General features: G+C 45.9%; 1 protein-coding gene across 9 annotated transcripts in view; it reads left to right on the top strand.

Moving 5' to 3' along the window:
* The window catches only part of LOC139542997 (extracellular sulfatase Sulf-2-like), a 267,301-nt gene that overhangs the window by 197,309 nt on the left and 44,144 nt on the right, over positions 1-25,848 (top strand). For all 9 annotated transcript variants that reach the window (XM_071349057.1, XM_071349056.1, XM_071349055.1 and 6 more), the window contains 3 exons: positions 8,567-8,806; positions 17,553-17,704; positions 18,929-19,098. In XM_071349057.1, the coding sequence (XP_071205158.1) occupies positions 8,567-8,806; positions 17,553-17,704; positions 18,929-19,098 (562 nt within the window). The remainder of the gene's footprint in view (positions 1-8,566; positions 8,807-17,552; positions 17,705-18,928; positions 19,099-25,848) is intronic.

The raw sequence follows: 25,848 nt of genomic DNA, 5'->3' as shown, positions 1-25,848 counted from the left end.
GGTTCTAGATAAAAGTCCTTGGGAGTCATTTTCTAAAGCAATTTTGACAAAAGCCTCTATTCCATATAGGAGGGCGAGCAGCACTTACAGTGGGGAGAACAAGTATTTGATACACTGACGATTTTGCAGGTTTTCCTACTTACAAAGCATGTAGAGGTCTGTCATTTTTATCATAGGTACACTTCAACTGTGAGAGAAGGAATCTAAAACAAAAATCCAGAAAATCACATTGTATGATTTTTAAGTAATTAATTTGCATTTTATTGCATGACATAAGTATTTGATACATCAGAAAAGCAGAACTTAATATTTGGTACAGAAACCTTAGTTTGCAATTACAGAGATCATACGTTTCCTGTAGTTCTTGACCAGGTTTGCACACACTGCAGCAGGGATTTTGGCCCACTCCTCCATACAGACCTTCTCCAGATCCTTCAGGTTTCGGGGCTGTCGCTGGGCAATACGGACTTTCGGCTCCCTCCAAAGATTTTCTATTGGGTTCAGGTCTGGAGACTGGCTAGGCCACTCCAGGACCTTGAGATGCTTCTTACGGAGCCACTCCTTAGTTGCCCTGGCTGTGTGTTTCGGGTCGTTGTCATGCTGGAAGACCCAGCCACGACCCATCTTCAATGCTCTTACTGAGGGAAGGAGGTTGTTGGTCAAGATCTCGCGATACATGGCCCCATCCATCCTCCCCTCAATACGGTGCAGTCGTCCTGTCCCCTTTGCAGAAAAGCATCCCCAAAGAATGATGTTTCCACCTCCATGCTTCACGGTTGGGATGGTGTTCTTGGGGTTGTACTCATCCTTCTATTCCTCCAAACACGGCGAGTGGAGTTTAGAGCAAAAAGCTCTATTTTTGTCTCATCAGACCACATGACCTTCTCCCATTCCTCCTCTGGATCATCCAGATGGTCATTGGCAAACTTCAGACGGGCCTGGACATGTGCTGGCTTGAGCAGGGGGACCTTGCGTGCGCTGCAGGATTTTAATCCATGACGGCGTAGTGTGTTACTAATGGTTTTCTTTGAGACTGTGGTCCCAGCTCTCTTCAGGTCATTGACCAGGTCCTGCCGTGTAGTTCTGGGCTGATCCCTCACATTCCTCATGATCATTGATGCCCCACGAGGTGAGATCTTGCATGGAGCCCCAGACCGAGGGTGATTGACCGTCATCTTGAACTTCTTCCATTTTCTAATAATTGTGCCAACAGTTGTTGCCTTCTCACCAAGCTGCTTGCCTATTGTCCTGTAGCCCATCCCAGCCTTGTACAGGTCTACAATTTATCCCTGATGTCCTTACACAGCTCTCTGGTCTTGGCCATTGTGGAGAGGTTGGAGTCTGTTTGATTGAGTGTGTGGACAGGTGTCTTTTATACAGGTAACGAGTTCAAACAGGTGCAGTTAATACAGGTAATGAGTGGAGAACAGGAGGGCTTCTTAAAGAAAAACTAACAGGTCTGTGAGAGCCGGAATTCTTACTGGTTGGTAGGTGATCAAATACTTATGTCATGCAATAAAATGCAAATTAATTACTTAAAAATCATACAATGTGATTTTCTGGATTTTTGTTTTAGATTCCGTCTCTCACAGTTGAAGTGTACCTATGATAAAAATGACAGACCTCTACATGCTTTGTAAGTAGGAAAACCTGCAAAATCGGCAGTGTATCAAATACTTGTTCTCCCCACTGTATATCCCTGTATCTGTCATCACCTGATATTACATCCAGACCACCGAGAGACCACCACTGCTCTCTGCCAATCAACCTCTCCGCTGTGGGCCGAGGACCTATCCGACGTTAAATCGTTGAATTTGCAAACTTTCTACTGGGTAATTAACTATGACTAGCCAATCAGAGATCCTCCTCCGTCATCAGGCCCCACTTCAGAGCACTCCATTTATTACTAGGTACTGTGCTGTTCCCTAAACACTAACCCATCTCCCCTCTCCAGCTCTCTCCAAACTGCATCCTTGTCCCCTTAAGCATGCTTGAAAATGGACACTCCAGTTCCATCCAGCTTTACTTAGAGTAGTTTACCCCTACTCTCTCTCTCTCTCTCTCTCTCTCTCTCTCTCTCTCTCTCTCTCTCTCTCTCTCTCTCTCTCTCTCTCTCTCTCTCTGTCTTTCTCTCCCTCTGTCCATCTCTCTCTCTGTCTCTCTCTCTCTCTGTCTCTCTCTCTCTCTCTCTCTCTCTCTCTCTGTCTTTCTCTCTCTCTGTCCATCTCTCTCTCTGTCCATCTCTCTCTCTCTCTCTCTCTCTCTCTCTCTCTCTCTCTCTCTCTCTCTCTCTCTCTCTCTCTCTCTCTCTCAATTCAATTCAATTCAAGGGGCTTTATTGGCATGGGAAACATGTGTTAACATTGCCAAAGCAAGTGAGGTAGATATTATACAAAAGTGAAATAAACAATACAAATTAACAGTAAACATTACACATACAGAAGTTTCAAAACAATAAAGACATTACAAATGTTATATTATATATACACAGTGTTGTAACAATGTACAAATGGTTAAAGCACACAAGTTAAAATAAATAAGCATAAATATGGGTTGTATTTACAATGGTGTTTGTTCTTCACTGGTTGCCCTTTTCTTGTGGCAACAGGTCACAAATCTTGCTGCTGTGATGGCACACTGTGGAATTTCTCCCAGTAGATATGGGAGTTTATCAAAATTGGATTTGTTTTCAAATTCTTTGTGGATCTGTGTAATCTGAGGGAAATATGTCTCTCTAATATGGTCATACATTGGGCAGGAGGTTAGGAAGTGCAGCTCAGTTTCCACCTCATTTTGTGGGCAGTGTGCACATAGCCTGTCTTCTCTTGAGAGCCATGTCTGCCTACGGCGGCCTTTCTCAATAGCAAGGCTATGCTCACTGAGTCTGTACATAGTCAAAGCTTTCCTTAAGTTTGGGTCAGTCACAGTGGTCAGGTATTCTGCCTCTCTCTCTCTCTCTCTCTCTCTCTCTCTCTCTCTCTCTCTCCCTCTCCCTCTCCCTCTCTCTCTGTCTCTGTTCCTCTCTCTCTCTGTCTTTCTCTCTCTCTGTCCATCTCTCTCTCTGTCTGTCTCTCTCTCTCTGTCTCTCTGTCTCTCTCTCTCTGTCTCTGTCACTCTCTCTCTCAATCTCTCTCTCTCTCAATCTCTCTCTCTGTCTCTCTCTCTCTCTTTCTCTCTCAATTCAATTCAAAGGGCTTTATTGGCATGTGAAACATATGTTTACATTGCCAAAGTAAGTGAAATAGACAATAAACAAAGTGAAATAAACAATAACAAATTAACAGTAAACATTACACTCTAAGGAATAGAGACATTTCAAATCACATTATGGATATGTATAGTGTTATAACGATGTGCAAATAGTTAAACTACAAAAGGGAAAATAAATAAACATAAATGTGGGTTGGATTTACAATGATGTTTGTTCTTCACTACTTGCCCTTTTCGTGTGGCAATAGGTCACAAATCTTGCTAATGTGAGATTCCACTGCCTCTCTCTCACCTTGTCAAAGTAATTTCACAGCACTACAGTTACATTATGCCAGTGGAAAAGGTGATGCTGTTCCTGAATGAAAATGGCCCCTGAAGACTTATTGCAGGATGATTGCCTATTTTGTACAGGCTATTTTAGGTGGCTCTCCAATAGATTTGGCCAATCAACATATTGTTCACTCCAAGTGTACAAGGCTAAAGGTGTCTGTAGAGTATCACAAAATACTGTTTGGCATTCAACTCAGGCAGCCCTGTTATCTGTGAAAAATCTCCCATGTTACAGTTCTCTACAAACGCTAGGACCCATTTCTCAATACTTAGGTCACTTTTTCAAAACTCTTCAAACAGTTCTCCTAACTAACGTTCAGCTTGGCACAGCAGTTCATTTAACATCCAAAATGCCCTAAAAGTACCAAAACACTTCATACACGTCTCAAATCAACTCTTCCGTAACACTAGCAAGGGTTGTCACCCAACAAGCACACGTTGTCACTCATAAAACAACGACCTAAACAACACGAACAACAGGTAGCATTACACAATGTTTTCTTTACAAAACAAGAATGACACCTCTCTACTGTTTAGAATTCACTGCTGTATATGTTACAGGAATGTATCAGACATGATGCAATATGCTTCAATATGTTTTATGGCATTTTATGGCATTGAGTGATTCCAAAATACAATAATTTGTATATACAGTACACCCTCTACCGATACAGATACAGTAGTAATACTAGTCAACCCTGTCTTCTGCATTTGGCCACAGGTTCTCATCCACGTCACATCTTATGTCATCTTCGGCAATACACCTAGGAAAGACCATTTTGGCATGCCTGGTCCATCCCTGGCAATCTTCTGCAGATATGTCCAGGCATTCAGCATTCATGGTGTCCAGGAGGGACATCTGATCATAAACCTTCCACCTCCATGAGGAAAATAATTCCTCTATATGGTTGAGGAATGGAGAGTAAGGAAGGAGAGAAAGGTGACACCATCCTGGGATGATGTGCAAACCACTCTGTGACTGCACGGGAGTGGTGAAATGCCACATTGTCCCAGACAATTACAAACGTTGGCCGATTTGGCCTCACTGCAACCCTTTCCTCACCTGGCACAACCCTTCAATAGAGGTCATCCAGGACTGAAATGAGGCGCTCGGTGTTGTATGGCCCAATTAGAGGTTTGTATAACAGCAGTCCAACAGAGGATATTGCTGCACACATTGTGATGTTGGCACCTCTCTGGCCCGGGACATCCACTGTGGCTCTTTTTCCAATCACATTCCCTTCCTCGCCGCTGTGTTTTGGCCAAGTTGAAACCAGCCTCATCCACAAAGATGAATATGTGGGGTGTTTGCCTGGCTTCAATCTCCATGACTCTCTACAATAAATCCACAAGGCAACATAAGAGTTATTACGGTAGTTTACATTACACCTTAAAACATGCCATTGTGTGCCTCTGCCTTGTTTGGTTCTGTTCATAACCAGTTCTGTATTTTATAGTCATCTTACCTGGACTTATTGGTTCCTGAGTTGCTTGACTCGTTCAGAGTTCCTCTCAAAGGGGACAGTGTACAACTGCTTCATCCTGACTTGATGCTGTTTCAGGACTCTAGAAATATTTGTTATGCTTACATTGTCTGCCAACACTCGTCCCGAATCTCTGAGTTTTATGCCATTGTTTCTGATGACCATATCAACGATTGCAGTTTCCTGCACAGCAGTGAAAATCCTTCCTCTCCCGCCTGTAGGAGGTAACCGTTGGTTCCTAAGCAGAAATACAAAAACAATTACAATTACACACAAGTAGGTTTGGAGGCTTTGCTGAATTGACTTCTGTAATGTGCAGTTCAGTCAGATGTCCTTGCAGAATGCACATCTTACCTGTTGTTTTGGTAGACATTTCTCACAATAGATGCCACTGTTGAGCGTTGCAGATCTGGCTGCACTCTCAGACCAGCCTCTCTCATTGATAGAACATGATTTATTACATGATCAGTTATAGTGGCCCTAATCTCATCTGAGACTACAGCTCTTGATCTTCCTCTCAGTCTTCTTCCACCACGCATACGTACCCCTCTCCCTCTCCCTCTCCCTCTCCCTCTCCCTCTCCCTCTCCCTCTCCCTCTCTTCTTCCTCTGTCAGCCACTTCTCTCTCTCTGGCTGGGTCCATGTTTACATTACAGTACAGCATTATTCCTAAGATGTCCCCTTTTGTATAGATGGTAATGACATTGAAAGACTAACACCTGTGTGTTCAGCTACAATGGGAATCAGCTGTGGTTGGTCTAGTTGTTTTGATAGTATTTCATTTTTTAGATTTGGAATATATTTCAATACGGTATTACTGTAGAAATGTAGCACATTTATGGCTTATTCAATTTTGTGTTATTTTAGGTTTTGAACTTAAGTTTAACCGTTTTGAAAAGAGTATGTAAACATGCGCAAATTGGCCTGTAGGTACATAGAGTTTTGGTGGTGGTTGTCTGAGTGAGAAAAGAGTTCATGAAAATTGAAAGATGTAGTCATTGAATTCGTTTTGAGCCAAAGCAAAGAAAAAGGATCCACAGTTTATCCTACATAGACTGCTGTTGTGCTCACTGTGTGAAGAGTTTTGAAAAAGTGACCTAAGTATTGAGAAATGGGTCCTAGCGATTGTAAAAAACTGTAAATAGGAGTGAACTTTCCCCTCCCTGTCTGAACCTCTGTAGGACAGTGTTAACATTGGGCAGCCCTGTGTTTTGACCTTTGTGTCTGGTTGTTAAAGGCCTGGCGATTGTCTCTGAAAAGGTCAAGAACTTCAGGACTTCCTCCGTCTCTAAACTTTACCCTGCCCTTCGTGTGTGTGTGTGTGTGTGTGTGTGTGTGTGTGTGTGTGTGTGTGTGTGTGTGTGTGTGTGTGTGTGTGTGTGTGTGTGTGTGTGTGTGTGTGTGTGTGTGTGTGTGTGTGTGTGTGTGTGTGTGTGTGTGTGTGTGTGTGGGGGGGGGGGGGGGGGGGGGGTTGTGCCCTCCTCTCCTATGTGTTGTTTGTTTAATCTTCTTCCAGAAGACAGACAGTGAGAAACTTATCCCTCCATCACATCTCTCCTCCTTCCTTCTCCCTCCATCACATCTCACCTCCTTCCTTCTCCCTCCATCACATCTCTCCTCCTTCCTTCTCCCTTCATCTCCTCCCTCCATCACATCTCTCCTCCTTCCTTCTACCTCCATCACATCTCTCCTCCTTCCTTTCCCCTTCATCTCCTCTCTCCTCCTTCCTTCTCTCTCCATCACATCTCTCCTCCTTCCTTTTCCCTTCATCTCCTCTCTCCTCCTTCCTTCTCCCTCCATCAAATCTCTCCTCCTTCCTTCTCCCTTCATCACATCTCTCCTTCCTTCTCCCTTCATCCCCTCTCTCCTCCTTCCTTCTCTCTTCATCCCCTCCCTCCTCCTTCCTTCTCCCTTCATCCCCTCCCTCCTCCTTCCTTCTCCCTTCATCCCCTCCCTCCTCCTTCCTTCTCCCTTCATCCCCTCCCTCCTCCTTCCTTCTCCCTTCATCTGCTCTCTCCTCCTTCCTTCTCCCTTCATCCCCTCCCTCCTCCTTCTTTCTCCCTCCATCCCCTCCCTCCTCCTTCCTTCTCCCTTCATCCCCTCTCTCCCCCTTCCTTCTCCCTCCATCCCCTCCATCCTCCTTCCTTCTCCTTCCATCACATCTCTCCTCCTTCCTTTTCCCTTCATCTCCTCTCTCCTCCTTCCTTCTCCTTCCATCAAATCTCTCCTCCTTCCTTCTCCCTTCATCACATCTCTCCTCCTTCCTTCTCCCTCCATCACATCTCTCCTCCTTCCTTCTCCCTTCATCTCCTCTCTCCTCCTTCCTTCTCCCTTCATCCCCTCCCTCTTCCTTCCTTCTCCCTTCATCACATCTCTCCTTCTTCCTTCTCCCGCCATCACATCTCTCCTCCTTCCTTCTCCCTTCATCTCCTCTCTCCTCCTTCCTTCTCCCTTCATCTCCTCCCTCCTCCTTCCTTCTCCCTTCATCCCCTCCCTCCTCCTTCCTTCTCCCTTCATCACATCTCTCCTCCTTCCTTCTCCCTTCATCTCCTCCCTCCTCCTTCCTTCTCTCACACATGAGCAGAACAGATGCCATGCTAAGTGGTGTGTGGGGGCTTCCTCCCGGTTGTCACATGTCAGTCTGAAACAGAGCAGATCTGACCCTGGTGTGTGTTTCTTTCACTCCGCCTCTCTCTTTCAATTCAATTCAATTTCAATTTAAGGGCTTTATTCACATGGGAAACATGTTAACATTGCTAAAGCAAGTGAACTAGATAATAAACAAAAGTGAAATAAACAATAAGAATTAACAGTAAACTTTATACGCACAGAAGTTCCAAATGAATAAAGACATTACAAATGTCATATTATGTCTATATACAGTGTTGTAACAATGTGCAAATAGTTAAAGTAGAAAAGGGAGAATAAATAAACATAAATATGGGTTGTATTTACAATGGTGTTTGTTCTTCACTGGTTGCCCTTCTCTTGTGGCAACAGGTCACAAATATTGCTGCTGTGATGGCACACTGTGCTATTTCACCCAGTAGATATGGGAGTTCATCAAAATTAGGTTTGTTTTGGAATTCTTTGTGTAATCGTAGGGAAATATGTGTCTCTAATATGGTCATACATTTGAAATTTGGCATTTCCACCTCATTTTGTGGGCAGTGTGCACATAGCCTGTCTTTTCTTGAGAGCCAGGTCTTCCTACGGCGGCCTATCTCAATAGCAAGGCTATGCTCACTGAGTTTGTACATAGTCAAAGCTTTCCTTTTTTTTTTTTCTCTCTCTCTCTCTCTCTCTCTCTCTCTCTCTCTCTCTCTCTCTCTCTCTCTCTCTCTCTCTCTCTCTCTCTCTCTCTCTCTCTCTCTCTCTCTCTCTCTCTCTCTCTCTCTCTCTCTCTCTCTCTCTCTCTCTCTCTCTCTCTCTCTCTCTCTCTCTCTCTCTCTCTCTCTCTCTCTGCCTCTCTCTCTCTCTGCCTCTTTCTCTCTCTCGCTCTGTCTCTCTTGCTCTCTCTCTCTCTCTTTCCCCCTTGTCAGGCTCCATGCAGGTCATGAATAAGACACGTTGTATCATGGAGCAGGGCGGGACTCACTTCTCCAATGCCTTTGTGACCACGCCCATGTGCTGTCCTTCACGCTCCTCCATGTTGACGGGGAAGTACGTTCACAACCACAACACCTACACCAACAATGAGAACTGCTCCTCCCCCTCCTGGCAGGCCCAGCACGAGACTAGGACCTTTGGAGTGTACCTCAACAACACTGGCTACAGGACAGGTCAGTAGTCCGTACAGATTGACACACACACACACACACACACACACACACACACACACACACACACACACACACACACACACACACACACACACACACACACACACACACACACACACACACACACACACACACACACACACACACACACACACACACACACACACACACACACACACACACACACACACACACACACACATTTACTTGAAGTCATCACTTATCTCTTAATCAATTGAGGCAAACACTATTTTAATTGAGAATTCAAAAACCTTTCTTAATTAGAATACAAATTTCACACTCTGTTAGGACTTGTGAAAGCCATTAGATGTGTTTTCTACTGCCTGGTGTTCTGTTCTATCCTGCCTGGTGTTCTGTTCTATCCTGTCTGGTGTTCTGTTCTATCCTGCCTGGTGTTCTGTTCTATCCTGCCTGGTGTTCTGTTCTATCCTGCCTGGTGTTCTGTTCTATCCTGTCTGGTGTTCTGTTCTATCCTGTCTGGTGTTCTGTTCTATCCTGCCTGGTGTTCTGTTCTATCCTGCCTGGTGTTCTGTTCTATCCTGTCTGGTGTTCTGTTCTATCCTGCCTGGTGTTCTGTTCTATCCTGCCTGGTGTGCTGTTCTATCCTGTCTGGTGTTCTGTTCTATCCTGCCTGGTGTTCTGTTCTATCCTGCCTGGTGTTCTGTTCTATCCTGTCTGGTGTTCTGTTCTATCCTGCCTGGTGTTCTGTTCTATCCTGCCTGGTGTTCTGTTCTATCCTGTCTGGTGTTCTGTTCTATCCTGTCTGGTGTTCTGTTCTATCCTGTCTGGTGTTCTGTTCTATCCTGTCGGTCATGATTAGTGGACTACTACCCCTTATTATCTATAAGATATAGTGGACTACTACCCCCTATTATCTACAGGATATAGTCCACTACTAGCCCCTATTATCTGCAGGATATAGTCCACTACTACCCCCTATTATCTACAGGATATAGTCCATTACTACCCCCTATTATATACAGGATATAGTCCACTACTACCCCCTATTATCTACAGGATATAGTCCACTACTACCCCCTATTATCTGCAGGATATAGTCCACTACTACCCCCTATTATCTACAGGATATAGTCCACTACTATCCCCTATTATCTACAGGATATAGTCCACTACTACCCCCTATTATCTACAGGATATAGTGGACTACTACCCCCTATTATCTACAGGATATAGTCCACTACTACCCCTTATTATCTACAGGATATAGTCCACTACTACCCCCTATTATCTACAGGATATAGTCCACTACTACCCCCTATTATCTACAGGATATAGTGGACTACTACCCCCTATTATCTACAGGATATAGTCCACTACTATCCCCTATTATCTGCAGGATATAGTCCACTACTACCCCCTATTATCTACAGGATATAGTCCATTACTACCCCCTATTATATACAGGATATAGTCCACTACTACCCCCTATTATCTACAGGATATAGTCCACTACTATCCCCTATTATCTACAGGATATAGTCCACTACTACCCCCTATTATCTACAGGATATAGTGGACTACTACCCCCTATTATCTACAGGATATAGTCCACTACTACCCCTTATTATCTACAGGATATAGTCCACTACTACCCCCTATTATCTACAGGATATAGTGGACTACTACCCCCTATTATCTACAGGATATAGTCCACTACTACCCACTATTATCTGCAGGATATAGTGGACTACTACCCCCTATTATCTACAGGATATAGTCCACTACTACCCCCTATTATCTACAGGATATAGTCCACTACTACCCCCTATTATCTACAGGATATAGTCCACTACTACCCCCTATTATCTACAGAGTATAGTCCACTACTACCCCCTATTATCTACAGAGTATAGTGGACTACTACCCCCTATTATCTACAGGATATAGTCCACTACTACCCCCTATTATCTACAGGATATAGTCCACTACTACCCCTATTATCTACAGAGTATAGTCCACTACTACCCCCTATTATCTACAGAGTATAGTGGACTACTACCCCCTATTATCTACAGGATATAGTCCACTACTACCCCCTATTATCTACAGGATATAGTCCACTACTACCCCCTATTATCTACAGGATATAGTGGACTACTACCCCCTATTATCTACAGGATATAGTCCACTACTATCCCCTATTATCTCGGAGTGGATGACCATTCGGGACGCAGTCTGAGTCTCTCTCAGAGTGGACGACCATTCGGGACGCAGTCTGAGTTTCTCTCAGAGTGGACGGCCATTCGGGACGCAGTCTGAGTCTCTCTCGGAGTGGATGACCATTCGGGACGCAGTCTGAGTCTCTCTCAGAGTGGACGGCCATTCGGGACGCAGTCTGAGTCTCTCTCAGAGTGGACGGCCATTCGGGACGCAGTCTGAGTCTCTCTCAGAGTGGATGACCATTCGGGACGCAGTCTGAGTTTCTCTCAGAGTGGACGACCATTCGGGACGCAGTCTGAGTCTCTCTCAAAGTGGATGACCATTCGGGACGCAGTCTGAGTCTCTCTCAGAGTGGACGACCATTCGGGACGCAGTCTGAGTCTCTCTCAGAGTGGACGGCCATTCGGGACGCAGTCTGAGTCTCTCTCAGAGTGGACGACCATTCGGGACGCAGTCTGAGTCTCTCTCAGAGTGGACGACCATTCGGGAGGCAGTCTGAGTCTCTCTCAGAGTGGACGGCCATTCGGGACGCAGTCTGAGTCTCTCTCAGAGTGGACGACCATTCGGGACGCAGTCTGAGTCTCTCTCAGAGTGGACGACCATTCGGGAGGAAGTCTGAGTCTCTCTCAGAGTGGACGGCCATTCGGGACGCAGTCTGAGTCTCTCTCAGAGTGGACGACCATTCGGGACGCAGTCTGAGTCTCTCTCAGAGTGGACGGCCATTCGGGACGCAGTCTGAGTCTCTCTCGGAGTGGACGACCATTCGGGACGCAGTCTGAGTCTCTCTCGGAGTGGATGACCATTCGGGACGCAGTCTGAGTCTCTCTCAGAGTGGACGACCATTCGGGACGCAGTCTGAGTCTCTCTCAGAGTGGACGACCATTCGGGAGGCAGTCTGAGTCTCTCTCAAAGTGGACGGCCATTCGGGACGCAGTCTGAGTCTCTCTCAGAGTGGACGGCCATTCGGGACGCAGTCTGAGTCTCTCTCGGAGTGGACGACCATTCGGGACGCAGTCTGAGTCTCTCTCGGAGTGGATGACCATTCGGGACGCAGTCTGAGTCTCTCTCAGAGTGGACGACCATTCGGGACGCAGTCTGAGTCTCTCTCAGAGTGGACGACCATTCGGGACGCAGTCTGAGTCTCTCTCAGAGTGGACGGCCATTCGGGACGCAGTCTGAGTCTCTCTCAGAGTGGACGGCCATTCGGGACGCAGTCTGAGTCTCTCTCAGAGTGGACGGCCATTCGGGACGCAGTCTGAGTCTCTCTCGGAGTGGATGACCATTCGGGACGCAGTCTGAGTCTCTCTCAGAGTGGACGACCATTCGGGACGCAGTCTGAGTCTCTCTCAGAGTGGACGACCATTCGGGACGCAGTCTGAGTTTCTCTCAGAGTGGACGGCCATTCGGGACGCAGTCTGAGTCTCTCTCGGAGTGGATGACCATTCGGGACGCAGTCTGAGTCTCTCTCAGAGTGGACGGCCATTCGGGACGCAGTCTGAGTCTCTCTCAGAGTGGACGGCCATTCGGGACGCAGTCTGAGTCTCTCTCAGAGTGGATGACCATTCGGGACGCAGTCTGAGTTTCTCTCAGAGTGGACGACCATTCGGGACGCAGTCTGAGTCTCTCTCAAAGTGGATGACCATTCGGGACGCAGTCTGAGTCTCTCTCAGAGTGGACGACCATTCGGGACGCAGTCTGAGTCTCTCTCAGAGTGGACGGCCATTCGGGACGCAGTCTGAGTCTCTCTCAGAGTGGACGACCATTCGGGACGCAGTCTGAGTCTCTCTCAGAGTGGACGACCATTCGGGAGGCAGTCTGAGTCTCTCTCAGAGTGGACGGCCATTCGGGACGCAGTCTGAGTCTCTCTCAGAGTGGACGACCATTCGGGACGCAGTCTGAGTCTCTCTCAGAGTGGACGACCATTCGGGAGGAAGTCTGAGTCTCTCTCAGAGTGGACGGCCATTCGGGACGCAGTCTGAGTCTCTCTCAGAGTGGACGACCATTCGGGACGCAGTCTGAGTCTCTCTCAGAGTGGACGGCCATTCGGGACGCAGTCTGAGTCTCTCTCGGAGTGGACGACCATTCGGGACGCAGTCTGAGTCTCTCTCGGAGTGGATGACCATTCGGGACGCAGTCTGAGTCTCTCTCAGAGTGGACGACCATTCGGGACGCAGTCTGAGTCTCTCTCAGAGTGGACGACCATTCGGGAGGCAGTCTGAGTCTCTCTCAAAGTGGACGGCCATTCGGGACGCAGTCTGAGTCTCTCTCAGAGTGGACGGCCATTCGGGACGCAGTCTGAGTCTCTCTCGGAGTGGACGACCATTCGGGACGCAGTCTGAGTCTCTCTCGGAGTGGACGACCATTCGGGACGCAGTCTGAGTCTCTCTCAGAGTGGACGACCATTCGGGACGCAGTCTGAGTCTCTCTCAGAGTGGACGACCATTCGGGACGCAGTCTGAGTCTCTCTCAGAGTGGACGGCCATTCGGGACGCAGTCTGAGTCTCTCTCAGAGTGGACGGCCATTCGGGACGCAGTCTGAGTCTCTCTCAGAGTGGACGGCCATTCGGGACGCAGTCTGAGTCTCTCTCAGAGTGGACGGCCATTCGGGACGCAGTCTGAGCCTCTCTCGGAGTGGATGACCATTCGGGACGCAGTCTGAGTCTCTCTCAGAGTGGACGACCATTCGGGACGCAGTCTGAGTCTCTCTCAGAGTGGACGACCATTCGGGACGCAGTCTGAGTCTCTCTCAGAGTGGACGACCATTCGGGACGCAGTCTGAGTCTCTCTCAGAGTGGACGGCCATTCGGGACGCAGTCTGAGTCTCTCTCAGAGTGGACGACCATTCGGGACGCAGTCTGAGTCTCTCTCAGAGTGGACGACCATTCGGGACGCAGTCTGAGTCTCTCTCAGAGTGGACGACCATTCGGGACGCAGTCTGAGTCTCTCTCAGAGTGGACGGCCATTCGGGACGCAGTCTGAGTCTCTCTCAGAGTGGACGACCATTCGGGACGCAGTCTGAGTCTCTCTCAAAGTGGACGACCATTCGGGACGCAGTCTGAGTCTCTCTCAGAGTGGACGACCATTCGGGACGCAGTCTGAGTCTCTCTCAGAGTGGACGGCCATTCGGGACGCAGTCGGAGTCTCTCTCAGAGTGGACGGCCATTCGGGACGCAGTCTGAGTCTCTCTCAGAGTGGACGACCATTCGGGACGCAGTCTGAGTCTCTCTCAGAGTGGACGGCCATTCGGGACGCAGTCTGAGTCTCTCTCAGAGTGGACGGCCATTCGGGACGCAGTCTGAGTCTCTCTCAGAGTGGACGGCCATTCGGGACGCAGTCTGAGTCTCTCTCAGAGTGGACGGCCATTCGGGACGCAGTCTGAGTCTCTCTCAGAGTGGACGGCCATTCGGGACGCAGTCTGAGTCTCTCTCAGAGTGGACGGCCATTCGGGACGCAGTCTGAGTCTCTCTCAGAGTGGACGGCCATTCGGGACGCAGTCTGAGTCTCTCTCAGAGTGGACGGCCATTCGGGACGCAGTCTGAGTCTCTCTCAGAGTGGACGGCCATTCGGGACGCAGTCTGAGTCTCTCTCAGAGTGGACGGCCATTCGGGACGCAGTCTGAGTCTCTCTCAGAGTGGACGGCCATTCTCTGTCAGACCTTGCTGTTTCATCCAGACAGACGCTGACATTCATAGGTTTCTTTACTAATGCAATAGTTGCTTTTACATTAGATACAGTACTTGGCCCCCAGCCATAACAGAGAGAGAGAAGTCCTTTCAGGAGCCAGCTCTTACATTCCCTTTGTCCTGTTCTCCAGAAATCACAGAACTTATAGGAAAAGAACACACACGCTCATACACACACATTCCATTCCTTTATTTTTTTGTGCACACACATTCACTCACTATCAAACCCCTTATTTGAAGATGTGGTTATGTGCTTGCTTTGAAGTTACACCTTTGTGACTCATTCCAAATGAAAGGGGAGGCGCTGCACAGCACTGCAGTGGTATAATTTCATCACACACATGATTAGAAATCTAGATAAGAAATGTAAAAAAAAACTCAAGAGAATCTCAATCGGTTTTACACTCGGTGACATGTTGTAACATCTGTTCCAAGCAGTCTCCCTAGACATCCTCCAAGTTACTACTGACGGAAACCAAAGCCCACGTCGGTCTACACTGTGTCTGTGCTGTGTATCGGCCATGTCCTGCCTCTCCACAACATCCCAACACTACCTCAACCAAAGGCCTCCTGCCATGCTAAAACCTATCCGCTCTCCATGTTAACGTTAGGCCACTGAAGAAGTCTCCCTCCCCCGGAGCGATACGCCTGGGCAGGGGCCTATCCTATTATTCATTATGATTTGAAAGGCAACACTGATCCTAGATCACCATTCAGACACTTTGTGAATACGGTCTGATGTAGGTAGTGTGTTCTCCCTCAGCTACTGCCTGCTGATCCACCAGGAGAGGAGCAAATCAGATCAGAATTCTGTCTCTAGCATTTATCCAGACAGACTCAATAGTAGTTGTAGTAGTGGGAGTAACAGAAGCAGTAGTAATAGTAATAGTAATAGTAGTAGTAATAGTAGCAGTAGTAGTAGTAGTAGTAGTAGTAGTAGTAGTAGTAGTAGTAGTAGTAATAGTAGCAGTAGTAGTAATAGTAGCAGTAGTAGTCGTAGTAGTAATAATAGTAGTCGCAGTAGTAGTAATAGTAGTAGTAGCAGTAGTAGTAGTAGTAGTAGTAGTAGTAGTAGTAGTAGTAGTAGTAGCAGCAGCAGTAGGAGTAGTAGTAGTAGTAATAGTAGCAGTAGTAGTAGTAGTAGTAGCAGCAGCAGTAGTAGTAGTAGTAGTAGTAGTAGTAGTAGTAGTAGTAGCAGCAGTAGGAGTAGTAGTAGTAGTAATAGTAGCAGTAGTAGTAATAGTAGCAGTAGTAGTCGTAGTAGTAATAATAGTAGTCGCAGTAGTAGTAATAGTAGTAGTAGCAGTAGTAGCAGCAGCAGTAGTAGTAGTAGTAGCAGTAGTAGTAACAGTAGTAGTAGTAGTAGTAGTAGTAATAGTAGTATGAGTAATAGTATTAGTAGTAGTAGTAATAGTAGTAGTAGTAGTACTAGTAGTAACAGTAGTAGTAGTAGTAGCAGCAGCAGTAACAGTAGTAGTAGTAGTAGTAGCAGTAGTAGTAGTAGCAGCAGCAGTAACAGTAGTAGTAGTAGTAGTAGTAGTAGTAGTAGTAGTAGTAGTAGTAGTAGTAGTAGTAGTAGTAGTAGTAGTAGTAGTAGTAGCAGTAACAGTAACAGCAGTAGTAGTAGCAGCAGTAGTAGTAGTAGTAGTAGCAGTAGTAGTGGTAACTATAGTAGCAGTAGTAGTAGTAGTAGTAGTAGTAACTATAGTAGCAGTAGTAGCAGTAATAGTAGTAGCAGTAGTAGTACTGGCAGTAGTAGTAGTTACCGTAGTAGCAGTAGTAGTAGCAGTAGTAGTAGTAGCAGTAGTAGTGGTGGTAGCAGTAGTAGTAGTAGTAGTAACTATAGTAGCAGTAGTAGCAGTAGTGGTAGTAGTAGTAGTAGTAGTAACTATAGTAGTAGTAGTAGCAGTAGTAGTAGTGGCAGTAGTAACTATAGCAGTAGTAGTAGCAGTAGTAGTAGTGGCAGTAGTAGTAGTGGCAGTAGTAGTAGTTACCGTAGTAGCAGAAGTAGCAGTAGCAGCAGAAGCTGTACTATCAGTAGCAGCAGTAGTAGTAGTTACAGTAGCAGCAGTAGTAGTAGTTACCGTAGCAGCAGTAGTAATTGGACAGCAATAGCCTTTTAGTTCCTCTGCTTATGTTTTCATCGATCTGTTTGTTAGTTAGTTAGTTCACTACACCGCCGACAGTTGAATCATGACTATTGATGTACTTGTCTGTGACATTTAGCCCTCCACCTCCACCACCCAGCCTTCCCTCCCTCTATCCCTCCCCCCTCCCTCCACCTCCACCACCCAGCCTTCCCTCCCTCTATCCCTCCCCCCTCCCTCCACCTCCACCACCCAGCCTTCCCTCCCTCTATCCCTCCCCCCTCCCTCCACCTCCACCACCCAGCCTTCCCTCCCTCTATCCCTCCCCCCTCCCTCCACCTCCACCACCCAGCCTTCCCTCCCTCTATCCCTCCCCCCTCCCTCCACCTCCACCACCCAGCCTTCCCTCCCTCTATCCCTCCCCCCTCCCTCCACCTCCACCACCCAGCCTTCCCTCCCTCTATCCCTCCCCCCTCCCTCCACCACCCAGCCTTCCCTCCCTCTATCCCTCCCCCCTCCCTCCACCTCCACCACCCAGCCTTCCCTCCCTCTCTCCCTCCCCCCTCCCTCCACCTCCACCACCCAGCCTTCCCTCCCTCTATCCCTCCCCCCTCCCTCCACCTCCACCACCCAGCCTTCCCTCCCTCTATCCCTCCCCCCTCCTTCCACCCTTCAACAAGAAAAACGAATAATAAATTGTGCAGATGAAACTAATTAGATTTGATGTAACTAAGATAATTGAATGACCTTTTATGCCTGTGCCCCACCATGCAGGCTTCTTTGGGAAGTACCTGAATGAGTACAACGGTTCCTATATTCCTCCTGGGTGGAGGGAGTGGGTGGGGCTGGTCAAGAACTCCCGTTTCTACAACTACACCCTGTGCAGGAATGGAGTCCGCGAGAAACATGGCTGCGAGTACCCTAAGGTCTGTATAATACGTACGTACGTGCGTGAGTGCGTACGTGCGTGCGTGCGTGTGCGTGTGCGTGAGTGCGTGCGTGCGTGTGCGTGTGCGTGTGTGTTCTTTCTCTCGTGCTGTGCTCTGCCTGTGAGTTATCCATCTCAACTGAGATTTGCCAGTGTAATCCTCATCAATCAGTCAAGGACTTTTCATTGTCCTACATTTACTCCTCTTCTCTCAATATATTTCCCAACAGTATAGATGTATCTATCTGTCCTGTTTCCCAACACCACCTGGCCCCAGTTTAGTTCCAGTTGTGCCTGCCAACCCTTGCCAGGAATGGGTGCCTCCCACAGAAGAGAAGGAAGGGAGGGGAAAACTGGAGGAAGGGAGTGGAGGGGTGGTTTGGTTTATGGCATGAACACTGCCCTGCAGTTGTACACAACCTGTTCACTAAAGGCCTCCTCGCCATCACCCACTGGCACTATGAGAGAGAGAGAGAGAGAGAGAGAGAGAGAGAGAGAGAGAGAGAGAGAGAGAGAGAGAGAGAGAGAGAGAGAGAGAGAGAGAGAGAGAGAGAGAGAGAGAGAGAGAGAGAGAGAGAGAGAGAGAGAGAGAGAGAGAGAGAGAGAGAGAGAGAGAGAGAGAGAGAGAGAGAGAGAGAGAGAGAGAGAGAGAGAGAGAGAGAGAGAGAGAGAGAGAGAGAGAGAGAGAGAGAGAGAGAGAGAGAGAGAGAGAGAGAGAGAGAGAGTGTGGAGTTCTGACTGCATATTCCCCTTGACTTGGTCTCAGAGGTGGAACCCTGGTCCTTGTCATTCCTTCAGTCGGCTTGGTCTCAGAGCTGGAACCCTGGTCCTTGTCATTCCTTCAGTCGACTTGGTCTCAGAGGTGGAACCCTGGTCCTTGTCATTCCTTCAGTCGGCTTGGTCTCAGAGCTGGAACCCTGGTCCTTGGCATTCCTTCAGTCGACTTGGTCTCAGAGGTGGAACCCTGGTCCTTGTCATTCCTTTAGTCTCCATTGTCATGTCTGCATAGAGAGAGGGATCTCTTTGAAGACATTGTTAACTGTAGTAGAACAGCAGCTCCACCTGTGAAGTGATGAAACGTTTTCATTCAAACTAGCAAAGGGTGACTTGCAAAAAGCATTTCAGGAGAATCAAGCTGATACACAGACATTTGTGGAAAGTGTATTTACTGATGTCCCAATTCATTGTGTGGATGTTAAATCAGCGTTTCGTCCTTCTGCAGGACTACTTTACGGACCTCATCACAGAGGACGGCATCAACTACTTCCGCTCGTCTAAGAGGATGTACCCTCACCGGCCAGTGATGATGGTGATGAGCCATGCAGCCCCCCATGGGCCGGAGGACTCAGCACCTCAGTACAGCACTGCCTTTTCCAACGCATCCCAGCACATGTGAGTGTCTGACACACACACACACACACACACACACACACTGAAATGGGTTTACTGTGTAAGTGAAACAAGATCATAACATCAATCTGACTCATGCACTTGCAAAAACAGAACATGAACCTTTTATGCAGTGAGGTTTTTATTGAATGGAGGCTTGGATGTGAGGCTATCGGGTATAAAACGAGGTATCTTGCATCAATGAGTAATGTTGAGAAATAGATATGATTCTTAGAAAAATATGTATTTGTTGTTCTCTCCTTCTCAGAACTGTGTATCTCTTAAAGGCCTAGTGCAGTCAAAAACATGATTTCCTGTGTTCTATATATACACAGTGCCAGTCAAAAGTTTGGACATACCTACTCATTCAAGGGTTTTTCTTTATTTTTACTATTTTCTACATTGTAGAATAATAGTGAAGACATCAAAACTATGACATAGCACATATGGAATTATGTAGTAGCCAAAAAATTGTTAATCTTATTTTATATTTGAGATATTCAAAGTAGCCGCCCTTTGCCTTGATGACAGTTTTGCACATTTTTGGAATTTTCTCAACCAGCTTCACGAGGTAGTCAACAGGAATGTGTTTCAATTAACAGGTGTGCCTTGTTAAAAGTTCATTTGTGGAATTTCTTTCCTTCTTAATGCGCTTGGGCCAATCAGTTGTGTTGTGACAAGGTAGAGGTGGTATACAGAAGATAGCCCTATTTGGTAAAAGACCAAGTCCATATAATGGCAAGAACAGCTCAAATAAGATAAATGACAGTCCATCATTACTTTAAGACATGAAGGTCAGTCAATACGGAAAATGTCAAGGACATTGAAAGTTTCTTCAAGTGCATTCGCAAAAACCATCAAGTGCTATGATGAAACTGGCTCTCATGAGGATCGCCACAATAAAGGAAGACCCAGAATTACCTCCGCTGCAGAGGATAAGGTTATTAGAGTTACCAGCCTCAGAAATTGCAACCCAAATAAATGCTTCACAGAGTTCAAGTAACAGACACATCTCAACATTAACTGTTCAGAGGAGACTGCGTGAATCAGGCCTTCCTGGTCAAATTGCTGCAAAGAAACCACTACTAACGGACACCAATAATAAGAAGAGACTAGCTTGGGCCAAGAAACACGAGCAATGGACATTAGACCGGTAGAAATCTGTCCTTTGTCCTTGAAATCTGTCCTTGAGAAACAGAGTAGGTGAACGGATGATCTCCGCATATGTGGTTCCCACTGTGAAGCATGGAGGAGGAGGTGTGACGTGTGGGAGTGCTTTACTGGTGACACTGTCAGTGATTTATTTAGAATTCAAGGCACACTTAACCAGCATAGCTACCACAGCATTCTGCAGCGATATGGCATCCCATCTGGTTTGCGCTTAGTGGGACTATCATTTGTTTTTCAACAGGACAATGACCCAACACACCTCCAGGCTGTGTAAGAGCTATTTGACCAAGAATGAGAAGAGTGATGGAGAGCTGCATCAGATGACCTGGCCTCCACAATCACCCGACTTCAACCCAATTGAGATGGTTTGAGATGAGTTGGACAGCAGAGTGAAGGAAAAGCAGCCAACAAGTGCTCAGCATGTGTGGGAACTCCTTCAAGGCTGTTGGAAAAGCATTCCAGGTGAAGCTGGTTGAGAGAAGAGTGTGCAAAGCTGTCATCAAGGCAAAGAGTGGCTACTTTGAAGAATCTAAAATCTAAAATATATTTTGATTTGTTTTAACACTTTTTTGGTTACTACATGATTCCATATGTGTCTTCTTTTTATTATTATACAATGTAGAAAATAGTAAAAATAAAGAAAAACCCTTGAATGAGTAGGTGTGTCCAAACATTTGACTTGTACTGTACAAACCTATCTGCCAGTTTCCCACTCAGACCACTCCCAGAGAGTCCTAACAACATTCTTGCTTGAGAAATTGCTCTTTGCTAAGAAGCTATTTATTTATTTATTTATTGACAATTTTAATTGAAAACAATCACAGTAAGGTACGTACATAATTGTTACGCGGGAATGATTTGATAATAGGATAAAAATGGCTGCATTGGACCTTTAACATTGTCTTCAAGTAAAGAGAAATATCTGCTCCAGTGAGCATTGTGTAACCTTCCCCAGAATAACCCCCCCCCCCCCCTCTCTGCTAATGTGCTGCTTGGCAGAGCTGGTAACAGTGGAACATCTCTCTCTGTCTCTCTCTCTCTCTCTCTCTCTCTCTCTCTCTCTCTCTCTCTCTCTCTCTCTCTCTCTCTCTCTTGCACTCTCTCTCTCTCTTGCACTCTCTCTCTCTCTGTCTCTCTCTCTCTTTCCCTCTTTCTGTCTCTCTCTCTGTCTCTCTCTCTGTCACTCTCTTTCTCTCTCTCTCAATTTAATTTCAATTTAAGGGGCTTTATTGGCATGGGAAATGTGTTTACATTGCCAAAGCAAGTGAAATAGATAATAAACAAAAGTAAAATCTCTCTCTCTCTCTTTCTCTCCCTCTCTCTTTCTCTCTCTTGCACTCTCTCTCTCTTTCTCTCTCTCTCTCTCTCTCTTTCTCTCTCTCTGTCTATTCTTTTCTTCTCTTTCTCTCTCTCGCTCTCTCTCTTGAATTGTATCTTCTTATTTCTCTCTCCCGCTCTCCCTTTCTTTCTCTCGCTCTCTTTTTCTCTGTCTCTCTTCCTTTCTTCTCTCTCTCTCCATTCAATTCAGTTCAAAGGGATTTATTGGCATGGTAAACATATGTTTGCATTGCCAAAGAAATGTCTCTCTCTCTCTTTCCTCTCTCTCAATGTGTCTCTCTTTCCTCTCTCTCGCATTCTCTCTGTGTTCCCTCTGTCTCACACTCTCTCTATGTCTCTCTCTCTCTGGCAGATGACTCCTATTTCTAGCACTGTGCTAATTGCCCACCATCTGGGCCTAGTCTTCTGTCCCCTCTCTTCCCTCTGCCCCTCTCCCTATCTCTCTCTCCATCTCTCCCTCTCTCGCTCTCCCTCTCTCTTCCCCCCTCCATCTCGGAACACACCAGTAAACTTGCTACAGGCATGTCCCTCAGGGCTTAGCGGTACCATTCTCAGCCATGCTTATCCAACACTCGGGGTGGTGTATGTGTAAGTGCACTCTGTTGGCTCTCCCTCCTGCCTCTGAACAAACACTTGTTCACTTTCTCTAACACTCAAACACACGCACACATACTAATGCACACATCAACACACATTGTATCACTGCTCTGTGCTTAAGATTTAGAGGCACAATCAGCTTGTAGCAAACGCGCTCGCTGTGTCTCTGAACTGGGCACCGATTAGCAGGCATCCCATAGCCCTGCCTGGACAAAACACGACACACCACCACATTACACTACACTACAATACACACCACCACATTACACTACACTACAATACATACCGCCACACTACATACCACAACACTACATACCACAACACTACATACCACAACACTACATACCACAACACTACATACCACAACACTACATTACACCACACTACACTACATACCACAACACTACATTACACTACACCACACTACATACCACAACACTACATTACACTACACCACACTACATACCACAACACTACATACCACAACACTACATACCACAACACTACATTACACTACACCACACTACATACCACAACACTACACACCACCACACTACATACCACAACACTACATACCACAACACTACATACCACAACACTACATACCACAACACTACATACCACAACACTACATTACACTACACCACACTACATACCACAACACTACATTACACACCACTACACTACACAACACTACATACCACAACACTACACCACTACACACCACTACACTACACTACACTACACTACATACCACAACACTACATACCACAACACTACGCTACACTACACTACACTGCACTACACACCACTACACTACACAACACTACACACCACTACACACCACTACACTACACAACACTACACACCAATACACACCACTACACTACACTCCACCACACTACACTACACACCACTACACCACACACCACCAAACTACACAACACTAGACACCACTACACTACACCACTACACCACTACACACCACCACACTACATTACAGAACACTACAACACACCACTACATTACATTACACAACACTACACTACACAACACTACAACGTCAACAGAGAAGAGGCGACTCCGGGATAATGGCCTTCTAGGCAGAGTTGCAAAGAAAAATCTCCGACTGGCCAATAAAAAGGAAAGATTAAGAGGCCAGCATCCCGGAGTAACCTCTTCACTGTCGACGTTGAGACTGGTGTTTTGCGGGTACTATTTAATGAAGCTGTCAGTTGAGGACTTGTAATGTGTCTGTTTCTCAAACTAGACACTCTAATGTACTTGTCCTCTTGCTCAGTTATGCATCGGTGCCTCCCACTCTTTCTATTCTGGTTAGAGCCAGTTTGCGCTGTTCTGTGAAGGGAGTAGTACACAGCGTTGTACGAGATCTTCAGTGTCTTGGCAATTTCTCACATGGAATAGCCTTAATTTCTCAGAACAAGAATAGACTGACGAGTTTCAGAGGAAAGTTCTTTGTTTCTGGCCATTTTGAGCCTGTAATCGAACCCACAAATGCTGATGCTCCAGATACTCAACTAGTCTAAAGAAGGCCAGTTTTATTGCTTCTTTAATCAGAACAACAGTTTTCAGCTGTGCTAACATAATTGCAAAAGGGTTTTCTAATGATCAATTAGCCTTTTAAATTTATAAACTTGGATTAGCTAACACAACGTGCCATTGGAACACAGGAGTGATGGTTGCTGATAATGAGCCTCTGTATGCCTATGTAAATATTCCATAAAAAATCTGCCTTTTCCAGTTACAATAGTCATTTACAACATTAACAATGTCTCAGTGTATTTCTGAGCAATTTGATGTTATTTTTATGGACAAAAATTTGCTTTTCTTTTAAAAACAAGGACATTTCTAAGTGACCCCAAACTTTTGAACAGTAGTGTGTATATATACATATATATATATACAGTACCAGTCAAAAGTTTGGACACACCTACTCATTCAAGGGTTTTTCTTTATTTTCACTATTTTCTACATTTTAGAATAATAGTGAAGACATCAAAACTATGAAACAACACATATGGAATCATGTATTAACCAAAAAAGTGTTAAACAAATCAAAATACATTTTAGATTCTTCAAAGTAGCCACCCTTTGCCTTGATGACAGCTTTGCTTACTCTTGGCATTCTCTAAACCAGCTTCACCAGGAATGCTTTTCCAACAGTCTCGAAGGACTTCCCACATATGCTGAGCACTTGTTGGCTGCTTTTCCTTCACTCTGCGGTCCAACTCATCCAAAACCATCTCAATTGGGTTGAGGTCGGGTGATTGTGGAGGCCAGGTCATCAGAGGTAATATGGACTTGGTATTTCACAAAATAGGGCCATCTTCTGTATACCACCCCTACCTTGTCAAAACACATCTGATTGGCTCAAATGCATTAAGAAGGCAAGACATTCCACAAATGTACTTTTAAGATGGCACACCTGTTAATTGAAACACATTCCAGGTGACTACCTCATGAAGCTGCTTGGTGGATCCTAATGGCTTTTAAATGAGTATTTCACTGACTCTGCCATCATTCTACACTGAACAAAAACATACAGTGCATTCGGAAAGTATTCAGACCCCTTGACATTTCCACATTTTGTTACGTTACAGCCTTATTCTAAAATGGATTAAATTGTTTTTCCCCTCATCAATCTACACACAATACCCCATAATGACAGAGCAAAAACAGTTTTAGGTGCATTTTAGGAAACTCCAAGCAGGCTGTCATGTGCCTTTTACTGAGGAGTGGCTTCTGTCTGGCCACTCTACCATAAAGGCCTGATTGGTAGAGTGCTGCAGAGATGGTTGTCCTTCTGGAAATTCTCCCATCTCCACAAAGGATCTCTGGAGCTCTGTCAGATTGGCCATCGAGTTCTTGGTCACCACCCTGACCAAGGCCCTTCTCCCCAGATTGCTCAGTTTGGCCGGGCGGCCAGCTCTAGGAAGAGTCTTGGTGGTTCCCAACTTCTTCCATTTAAGAATGATGGAGGCCACTGTGTTCTTGGGGACCTTCAATGCTGCAGAACATTGTTGGTACCCTTCCCCAGATCTGTGTCTCAACATAATCCTGTCTCGGAGCTCTACGGACAATTACTTCGACCTCATGGCTTGATTTTTGCTCTGACATGCGCTGTCAACTGTGGGATCTTATATAGACAGGTGTGTGCCTTTCCAAATCATGCCTAATCAATTTAATTTACCACAGGTAGACTCTAATCAAGTTGTAGATTGGAAACCTGAGCTTAATTTTGAGTCTCATAGCAAAGGGTCTGAATACTTATGTAAATGTGATATTTCAGTTTTTTCCTTTTTATAAATTTGTTGACATTTCTATGGACCTGTTTCCACTTTGTCGTTATGGGGTATTGTGATGTCATTATGGGGTATTGTGATGTCATTATGGGGTATTGTGTGTAGATTGATGAGGATATTTTTTAATTTAATACATTATAGAATAAGGATGTAACGTAACAAAATGTGGAAAAAGTCAAGGGGTCTGAATACTTTCCGAATGCACTGTAAACGCAACATGCAACAATTTCAAAGTGTTTACTGAGTTACAGTTTAAAGGAAATCAGTCAATTTAAATACATTCATTAGGCCCTAATCTATGGATTTCACATGACTGGGAATACAG

The sequence above is a fragment of the Salvelinus alpinus genome, chromosome 17, assembly GCF_045679555.1.
Source record: "Salvelinus alpinus chromosome 17, SLU_Salpinus.1, whole genome shotgun sequence".
Classification (NCBI taxonomy): Eukaryota; Metazoa; Chordata; class Actinopteri; order Salmoniformes; family Salmonidae; genus Salvelinus; species Salvelinus alpinus.
This window is presented reverse-complemented; position numbering and strand designations above follow the sequence as displayed.